This window comes from Drosophila willistoni, assembly GCF_018902025.1.
Source record: "Drosophila willistoni isolate 14030-0811.24 chromosome 2L unlocalized genomic scaffold, UCI_dwil_1.1 Seg168, whole genome shotgun sequence".
Lineage (NCBI taxonomy): Eukaryota > Metazoa > Arthropoda > Insecta > Diptera > Drosophilidae > Drosophila > Drosophila willistoni.
In genome coordinates this window covers 10,081,117-10,090,591 of record NW_025814047.1, presented here as the reverse complement: position 1 = coordinate 10,090,591, position 9,475 = coordinate 10,081,117, and the positions used below count along the sequence as shown (strand labels likewise).

The window sequence follows — 9,475 nt, the reverse complement described above, 5'->3', positions numbered from 1 at the left end:
ACAATCTTAAAAAAAAAGTTTTTCTGACTTCTAACATTGAATATTTATGTTTTGATCGACTGTTTTTATGGGGCTTAAATGACGTATAAATATAAAAACCAAGTTTTATGATAATATAATTCGAAAAATAATGAATGTGTAGGTCAAGAACTTTGATTTAAACCTTTAATTCCTATGGCAAATAAATTGTATACTAACTACATATCCCAGATATGTGTCGGTCATAAATTTCGAAAGTTTTTCCTGTATATCTTAATTTTCATCATATATACTTCTTATATTGTGTACTATGTACATATGTATTCCCAAAGAAACTTAATTTTCCACGGTACAATTACTCAATCCCACCACAAAAACGGAATATCTTTATGGTAGAGCAAAAATATATAATAATGGGTTAAATCATAACCAGCATAAAGCAGAATTTTGAGTTAACTTGCTGGTTGGGCGTGCAAACGTAGATCCACGTCGCGAGTCTTTGTGGAAACAATCATTTTAAAAATGAGGCATAAGGATAAAAATAGTGTAAAAAATGTACTATGTAAAAACATTAAGCACCAATACTAATTTTGGTCACTTTTTCAAAGGTATTGGGGACCTCAAATGAGGGAGTAACAGAGCAGGATATCGACACTGTCGAGGTCGAGATGAGTATTGAAGCTAAACGGAGTTGTAAACAGTTGCCTTGGTACTTTGGCGCTGGATTTCTGATGGCTTGGATGGCTCTGTTTTATGCGATTGTGATACCGTTATCTAATTCCTTACCAAATGGGCTGAAGGTAGCAGAGGAAATAGAAAAACCTGGAGAATTTGTAGCGGAACGAGCAGAAATCTTGCTCCTTGAAATCGACAGAATGGGACCACGTGTGGCCGGAGATGTAGCCAACGAAGTTGTAATTTACGATTTTCTGCTCAATGAAATTGAAAAAATTCGTTCAGAAATGGTCACAGATTTATTTGAATTGGAGGTGGATGTTCAGCATGTGTCGGGTTCCTATATGAGAGACCAATTGATGAATGTTTATCGGGGTGTACAAAATGTGATAGTAAAACTAAGTGCTAAAAATTCCAATAGCACATCGTATTTGCTGTTGAATAGTCACACCGATACCAAGCCGGGAGCGTGGGGTGAGATAGAAGCTATAACCAAAATTCCATGCATATTGTTAATCTTTTCAAACAGGTGCGGGGGATGATGCCTTTATGGTAGTGGTCATGTTGGAAGTCTTACGCCAGATGTCCATATCTGAAAAGACGTTTCTTCATCCAATTGTTTTTTTATTTAATGGAGCTGAGGAGCAATCATTGCTAGCCGCTCACGGGTTTATTACACAGCACAAGTGGGCCACAAGTTGCAAAACCGTAATCAACCTTGAAGGCTCATCGGGTGGACGTGAATTACTTTTCCAAAGCGGACCTAATCATCCATGGCTAATGAGGGTATGAGCATGAATTATTAGTTATTAGTTAAAAATATCGACGAAGCTGAATAATTTCTAAAATCTTGGCTATGCCTCTAACTTTTTTATCCAAATAGTTTTCTTATCAGTTCTACGAACACCTCACTAATTTTATTATACAATTCTTGCAGTCTTCGGTAGATGAGTTGTCTAAGTGGCCCAGTCATTTAGTCAACTGAACAACGAGGATCCGGGTTCGAATCCCAGGCTAGTGTATGGATGTAGTTTTCGTCTAAGCCGAAGGCCTTAGTTGCCAGTGCTTGTAAAATATAGTTAGGTTGATAGTTTATAACTATATCCTATACTTTAATAATAATAATAATAATAATATTCTACCATTCTTAATTATTACCCCTAGCATTACAGAAATAGTGTGAAACATCCATTTGCGACTACACTTGCAGAGGAAATATTTCAAGCCGGACTTATTCCTTCCGATACTGATTTTAGAATTTTCCGTGATTATGGACCCGTGCCAGGTGACTTTTTAAATAGCTACTTTTCCGAAATAGTAAAGAACAAAATCTTTCATTCTTCAGGGCTGGATATGGCCACGGTAAAAAATGGATTTGTTTACCATACAAAGTTTGACCGATGGGCACTCATATCTCAGGACTCACTCCAAAACTCAGGCGACAACATCTTAGCTTTAACACGTAGTATTTCTAACGCAGAAGAAATGTATGACATAGAGGTTAGTTAGTTTGTATAAATTACAAATTTTTAATTTCACTGAAATTACCTTTCATAGGCATATTCCGAAGGCCATTCCGTGTTCTTTGATTTTCTGGGTCTTTTCTTTATCTACTATTACGAGTCAACTGGTGTAGCTTTGAATATGTCATTTTCTCTCGGCGGAATACTTGTCGTGTGTGTCTCATTATGGCGCATGTCGAGAGTATCGTGTGAGAATGTTAGCACATTGGCATGCGAATTCGGCATATTTCTTCTATTGGCCGTTTTTGGATTTCTGTTGGCTTTCGGGTTTCCCTTGTTAATGTCTGTTCTCTACGATGCTGGCGACCGCACAATGACCTATTTCAGCAACAGCTGGCTGCTCATTGGCATCTTCATTTGTCCCTCATTAATTGGCTTGGTATTGCCAACGACTCTATATTTAACTCTAAGAACAAAGGTATGTGAATTATAATTATTAAAACTATACTGCAATTTAGTCATATATTGATTTGTAGGAGAAGATCTGTCATGCATATCGTTTACAAATAGCTCAACACGCCCACTGTGTATTTCTATCTGTCATTTGTATTATTCTAACGATTGCAAGTTTCCGTAGTACGTATCTGTGTATGATTTCTCTACTTTTTTATTTCGGCTCTCAAGTCATAAATCTGCTAAGCACACTCCACAATCGAGGTAAGATAAATGTGCCCTTATCTTAGGCAATAACTTTAACACTTTTTATGATTGCAGGCTACTTTTGGGCACTTATAATTAGTGCTGGTCAGATAATACCCTTTTTATATTTAAGTTATAGATTTTATAGTATCATATCGATTGTCATTCCAATGACAGGTCGAAACGGCCTCTCTCCTAATCCGGACATGTTAGTTGCCTTGTTGTGTGCCTTGGGTTCTATCTTGTCGTTTGGTTTTCTGGTAGGATTTCTAAATCTTTTAAGGTCGTTGTTATTGTATTCTCTATATTTAGGCACCCCTCATCAATGCATTCCGTCGCCCAAACTGTATAATCGGCGGATTGGTCCTAACAATGTTTATATTCTGCATGATAACTCTCTCACACATCGGTTTTCCATATCGATCGAAAACTAACGTAATGCGTGTTGATTCAATGGTATGGTTCAATGGTTTAATCTTTGATTCCTTGTGTTGTTAGTCAACTTAGAACACTTTTAAATTTCTAGCAAGTGAATCGCAGGTTCTATGATTATGATGGCAGTTTGAGTCTTGAAGATTCTGGTTACTACCTTCATTTGTTGGATCGGCATAGGGAGCAGCCACTTCATCAGACTATGAATTTGACTAATTTGCAACGACTGGGAGACACTTGTGGCGACGAGCTGATGTGCGGCATTCCGTGTTATCGATGGTGTGCCTCTAGAAATGAGGCTCGATGGTTACCTAGACGGGAACCTGTAGAATTACCCTATCCCACAGTGTTGGAACTTATCAACAGAACCGTCCTAGATAATGGCTATCAAGTACGATACTTCTTTCGACTGAGTGGGCCCCCAAATCTTGGTTTGTTTGTTAAGCCTAAATTGGGCGTGAAACTATTAAAATGGTCCTTCGATCAAAAGATGCTCGACTATGCGGGTACGTACAAACCGCCTCTTCAAATTTTAATCACATCTGGAAAAGACAATTCGCCTATTGATTTTTATTTTGAGCTTTTGGTAAGTAGATAATATAAAGAATACAGATAAAACATTTTTTTAAATCGAATGCGCTGTTTTTTTTTTTTTTTTTTTTTTTTTTTTGTTAGAAAAGTGACGACAATTTGGATTTGCCAGTATTTGAGCTTGGAGTTTCGGGACACTATGCGAGTCCCACAGCTAGGCGAGATAACTCAAGTTTGGAGTTTCTTAAAACTCTTCCGGATTTTGCCTACTCAATGGAATGGCCAAGCAGCTATGAAAGACATATATTTTAAAATTAAATAAGTATGTCTGTATGTACATAGATGTTGTGTACACATAAATTAATCTATCATTTAAAAAAGAATTACGCAGGAAAAAAAATTAACAATTGCGTTATGTGGTTAAAAAAAAGTATAATGCATTTCATAATGTCAGTGACACTTTTCATTTACTGCTAGACAAATATTTAGAAATGATACAATGGAAAACAATAGAAGATACCGAACTCAAAAAGCAAAGAACTAACACCATTTGTGCTAACAAACCCCTTAAACAAGTGTTATAATATTTTTGTATTTTGTAAGAAAATTGTATAAATAGTGAACCCTGAATCGTTTAAAATTACACTTCGAGTGCAGCATCAATTTTAACTTCAAGCTTAGCACAGAAATATAGAAAACTATACTTATCCAAAATGAAATTCTTTGGTATACTGGTCTTCGCTTTGGCTATTTTGGTTGGAATGTCCCAGGCTCAATCACCCACAACAGCCTCGCCAACATCAACGTATACAACACCATCATCACCATCATCACCATCGACAACAACATATACCTACACAACCTCACCAACCTCACCAACCTCACCAACAGCCATATCAACGACTCCAGCGACAACAGCAAAACCATTCAAGCAACAGTTCCTTTCATTGTTGTTCAACAAGAAGTCTGGATAGGATGCCGTGTTCCACAAACAAAGTTCTGCCTGCCGATTTCGTTGTATTTAACAAAAATTCGTTTCGTTGAAATGTGAAAGTATAGATAAATCAAATAATTAAATCAATAACAATCATAAAAATAAGGACTTTTGTTTTAATTATGTTGGATATTAATTTTAGAAATGTATTGGGGTTTTCTGCATTCCCAAATATGTATACTATATGTATAAGGTGTGCTACAGAAATCACTTCAGCGGCAATTTTACTGAAAGCTGAAATCTACGTGCCATAGACTGACACTTTGAGCGATTTTCAATCCGCTCCGTGGAATGGTTTTACAAGGATGTTACAAGGTTCTTATAAAAAAAAAAAGTAATGCCGTAAGACTAGTCGTTTAGTTACTGAAGATTCTGTATTAAAATAATTAATGGTTTTATGCAATCATTTGTTTAATATTCTCTTTAAGCAAATCACTAGAAATTTTTAAGAGCCATAAATCCGCTGGCAACAACATGATTGCCACATAGTCCAGTTCGAAATGCGAAATCAAAATGTGTTGTTCAATGAAAGACGTTAGTATTTCTTGAATTTATGAAATGTTTATTTATTTATATGTAAATAGGCACTAGCACATAAACCAGTGACTAAAAGTTGTCGCAACCAACACAAAAATTGGGTGGACTTCGGAGTGAGATTACAAAGGTAGAGATGGGGGCCAAAGACACAGCGATGCTCACGCGATGTAGCTACAATTGGTAGCTACAGCGGTATCTCATCTTACTAAGAATAATGCTTTTCTTTTATAGTAAAAATAGAGAGCTCACCAGTGCATAGTTCGATATAGTGTTAGGTCAGCAAAATACGTCTTTATTGATAATAGCTAACCATAGCAGCTTACTTAACTAGGTCTTTATTGTTAACTGCTGACCATATCAGATCTACTTATGACTGATGAGCCATCGATATCTATAATCGGCTTACATACTTATATTGGCATACATTTCCATTTGTTCTATATTATAATTGTCTTAATGTTATCTTTTTTTATATAATCTAAAGTTTAGATTCTAAACACCAACATACGCCAGGTCGTTGAACACCTGTTCAACGTTATCCAACGTTGACCGCAAAATTGCTGGGGGCTGGGCTTACTGCAGCAGAAGTCGGTATGGGATTGACGATCCTCACGGTTGTCTGCTCTGGACCATTGTGTCTTGGGGATTGTGAGCATCTCCTTATTCCATATACCATCACAAGAACCAATACTATTGTTAGCGCTACGTAGGAGACGATAACATGGTGTGCCGGCTGGCTGGGGTCTTTTGGTAATTTCCAGTTTAGCTTAGTTTCCAGTTTTCCTTGAATGTTGCTTAGTTCGTCTTAGCTTAGCTGCATCTTGTTGGGCCAATGCTGAAGTTGCCAAATCGGACATATTTATGACAATTCCATTGTGTCTGTCGTACTTATACGGTGACCTGTTATTCGTATAGCAGAACTCCTTGCTGTACACGTCGGGTCTAGAGTTAACAATCCAGTCTTCTTGATAGTGACACTTGTAATGACACTTGATGTGACACTTATATTATCGTCACAGGTCACTGCGAGTTCAATTGGTCTGGTGGTGGCAAAAAATCAACTGATTTTTGTGATACATGTCGTACCACACGAATGACCTGTTTGTGTTTTGTATTTGACAGGTTGATGATTTTGTGTTTTTGAATAGCTGGAACTCACAGTTGCTATTAGCCGTAAACGACGTTTGTTTATCAAAACAAATATGTATATTGCTCGTTGTGGAGCTGGCATTGTTCCAAATCGGCTCTTGAGGGGCCAATGTATTGATTCTGTTTCTTGTCGACAGCAATGATGGGAATTTTAATGTTCATGATTACAATCCCATGAGTTCCAATTGCTGGAATGGGTACCAGGTTATACAGTTGCACTGCCTGCGTTGCCACTAATGGAAACGTGACCTTAAATATCAGATGATTGTTTGCGATTGTGCCTTGTGCCTTCATTAAGCCATATAATTGCAAGACGTCGTTATCTGGAACTGGCAAATCAAAACCAAACGGAAAATGTCTCTTAAGTTGGTTCAGATGTTCCCGAAGCTGGCCTGGTGATAGTAGTAACGGGCTTATTTTGCTATGATGGGCATCTGTAAATACTCGGGATACTTTCGTATTGTGCCTGACATCTCTGTTGCATACTTTGAGTCCAGCACACCAAATAAGCCGTTCGCAATGTTCCCAAATTTATCTAAAGGCGATCGTCGTTGGCGTTCTCTGAGCTCTGAGATGACATGCTCGAAGTGCCTCTGCATTGCGGTGCATGCCTCTGGAACCTTCATTAACACGGATATTTCTACAACTTTTACTACTCCGTCTGAAAATGTCTTCAGGTCGGCCCAATATGGTTCGAGATCGTAAAATGCCACAATAGTCCAGTCAGACGTTGCCATCCTTCCTGTGTCAATACTTTCATAGTATATGCCTGGTTTGGGGTTGAATCGAGTTATATTAGTTCTTTGAGCAAATGCTATACGAAGTAACAACAGCATTAGGCAGATCGTCAACGGTGGCAGACCAATCGACAAGCGTCTTTTTGTCTCTGGTTCTGCGGTGTCCTCGATACCAGGGTCTTTTTGGGAATTCGATTCTGTGTCATCTGTCTCGATTTTACGTTTTGTCGCCGTCTCTCTAAGCAAGGGAGCCAATTTATGGATAGCCCGCTTGTAGATGCCTCGGGCTGTTTTAACGTTTACCACGCGGACGTATCCATCCAGGCCTGGATATAATTTAACAATTCGTCCAATTGGCCACTGCAAAATTGGCACATTATCCTCCTTTAGAATTACCATCATGCCTTCTTTGACATTGTTATATGGTTTTTTCCATTTGGATGTACCCTGCAATTCTTGTAGGTACTCTTGAGACTATTGTGTCCAGAATGTACGCTTAAGCCGCTGCACTAATTCCCAGTGTTCTGGAATCGATCGCTGTGTTACTGGCTCTGCATCTGGTTGGGCTACTAATGGTTCTCCGAACAATAGATGGTCTGGGGTTAGAGCTGTGAAGTCGTTGGGATCGTCTGAGTTTGGCGTTAACGGACAAGGGTTCAGCACTGCTTCAACCTTGACAATGATGGTAGACAGTTGTTTAAACGTTAAGTTTGCTGTAATGCTACGTTTTTCAACAGTAAATGTTTAGCGGACTTTATCGCAGCTTCCCATAATCCTCCGAAATGTGGAGACCGTGGTGGTATGAACTTAAATTGCACTCCTTTTTGATTACAAAATTCCTTGATACTACCTGCTGCCGTTTCTGAGTGTATTGTATCGGTGAGCTCCTTAAGTTGGTTGTTTGCTCCAACAAAGTTTGTTGCATTATCGCAGTATCTTTGCATCTTCCTCTGCGTCCAATAAAGCGCTAAAGCGCGCCCACAAATGAGGAGGTGGACAGGTCTCCGACCAACTCCAAGTGTACTGCCTTGGTTGCAAAGCATACAAATACTGCAATGTACGCTTTGTCGGGACGTTTTCCTCGAACCTTATGGTGGATCCAGAATGGTCCACAATAGTCTACTCCGGCGTTGAGAAAAGGTCTATTCTGAGATACCCGATGCTCAGGTAAGTCACCCATGATTTATTTAAAGAACTGAGGCCGGTACTTGGTGCATACTACGCAGTCCTGGATCACGGAACATCGGTTTCACCTTAATGATGTGGTACTGTTGCCGAGCTATTCCGCGTTGTGCCTCATGTCCACAATGAAGATTCTCTTCATGAAGTTTCCGTAGTATCATTTTTACCACCGGATCATTATATGGCAAAAGATATGGATTCCTTGTTTCCGTTGATACTGGTGCTTGTTGTAGCCGAGTTGCTACTCGTACGATTGAATGTTCATCCAGTATTAGTGGCAATGTTGCAACCGTGCTTTTGCGATCTAGCGGTTGATCAGGTCGTTTCTTTAAGTGCCGTAAATCATATGCAAATCCTGTTTCTTGAATTTGCTTAATGATAACTCTACGTGCTTGGTCCAACTCTTCCACCTCTAACTGAGCCGTTGGTTTCCTGTTCTGCTTGTGACAAAACTGTAGAACATACGCAACTATTCGCTGTAGCCGGTAAAATGAATTTCTGTGATTTACCGTATATATCCATTCACTCTTGTTGTTTGCCGTGGCAGTCACCATGCTGAATACCTTGGTTTTCTTCTCAGCGGTATCCATCGTGTGCTCTGTAGGCTTAAATGGTGCTAGCCAGCCACGTTGTGGTCCATGCAAAAATAGTGGTCCATACAACCATAATGTATGTATGTGTGCTAAGCTGAACTGCTGATATGCGTCGAGACAGAACATCAGCTGCGTTGAGCGCTGATGACACATGACTGCGTGTATTTTGGTCAACCGATTAGCCACAAACGTGTGGAAATGTGATGCCTGTGAATTAATCCACGAGAGTATTACGGTTGAGTCGGACCAGAGAAATGATTCCACACTTTCTGATCCTAATTGGAGATCCTGTCGAACTCTATAAGTGAGTTCAGCGCCAAGTACAGCTGCACATATGTAGTTCCAGCCGGGGCAGTGTCTGTTTATCATGGGGAGCCACTCTCGACTTGGCGCACAACAATCTGACAGAAATTTGGCCATTTTTATAGGTTGATCGGACATAAACTGCCGCACCATACGCCTTTTCTGATGCATCAACAAATGTATGCAGTTCCTTTGTAGTGG

General features: G+C 39.2%; 2 protein-coding genes across 2 annotated transcripts; both read left to right on the top strand.

Moving 5' to 3' along the window:
- The first annotated feature begins 515 nt into the window (after positions 1-515).
- On the top strand, positions 516-4,091 carry LOC26529654 (endoplasmic reticulum metallopeptidase 1). The gene is made up of 11 exons (XM_047009627.1): positions 516-525; positions 588-1,128; positions 1,184-1,440; positions 1,819-1,939; positions 2,000-2,154; positions 2,212-2,595; positions 2,654-2,834; positions 2,892-3,076; positions 3,129-3,272; positions 3,343-3,834; positions 3,924-4,091. Exons 2-11 carry the CDS (start codon positions 648-650, stop codon positions 4,089-4,091), a joined length of 2,568 nt encoding a protein of 855 aa, XP_046865583.1. The 5' UTR covers positions 516-525; positions 588-647.
- Positions 4,092-4,492: 401 nt separating this feature from the next.
- Positions 4,493-4,753, top strand: LOC6652459 (protein PRY2). The gene has a single exon (XM_002074557.3). It carries the CDS (start codon positions 4,493-4,495, stop codon positions 4,751-4,753), a length of 261 nt encoding a protein of 86 aa, XP_002074593.1.
- Positions 4,754-9,475: the final 4,722 nt, after the last annotated feature.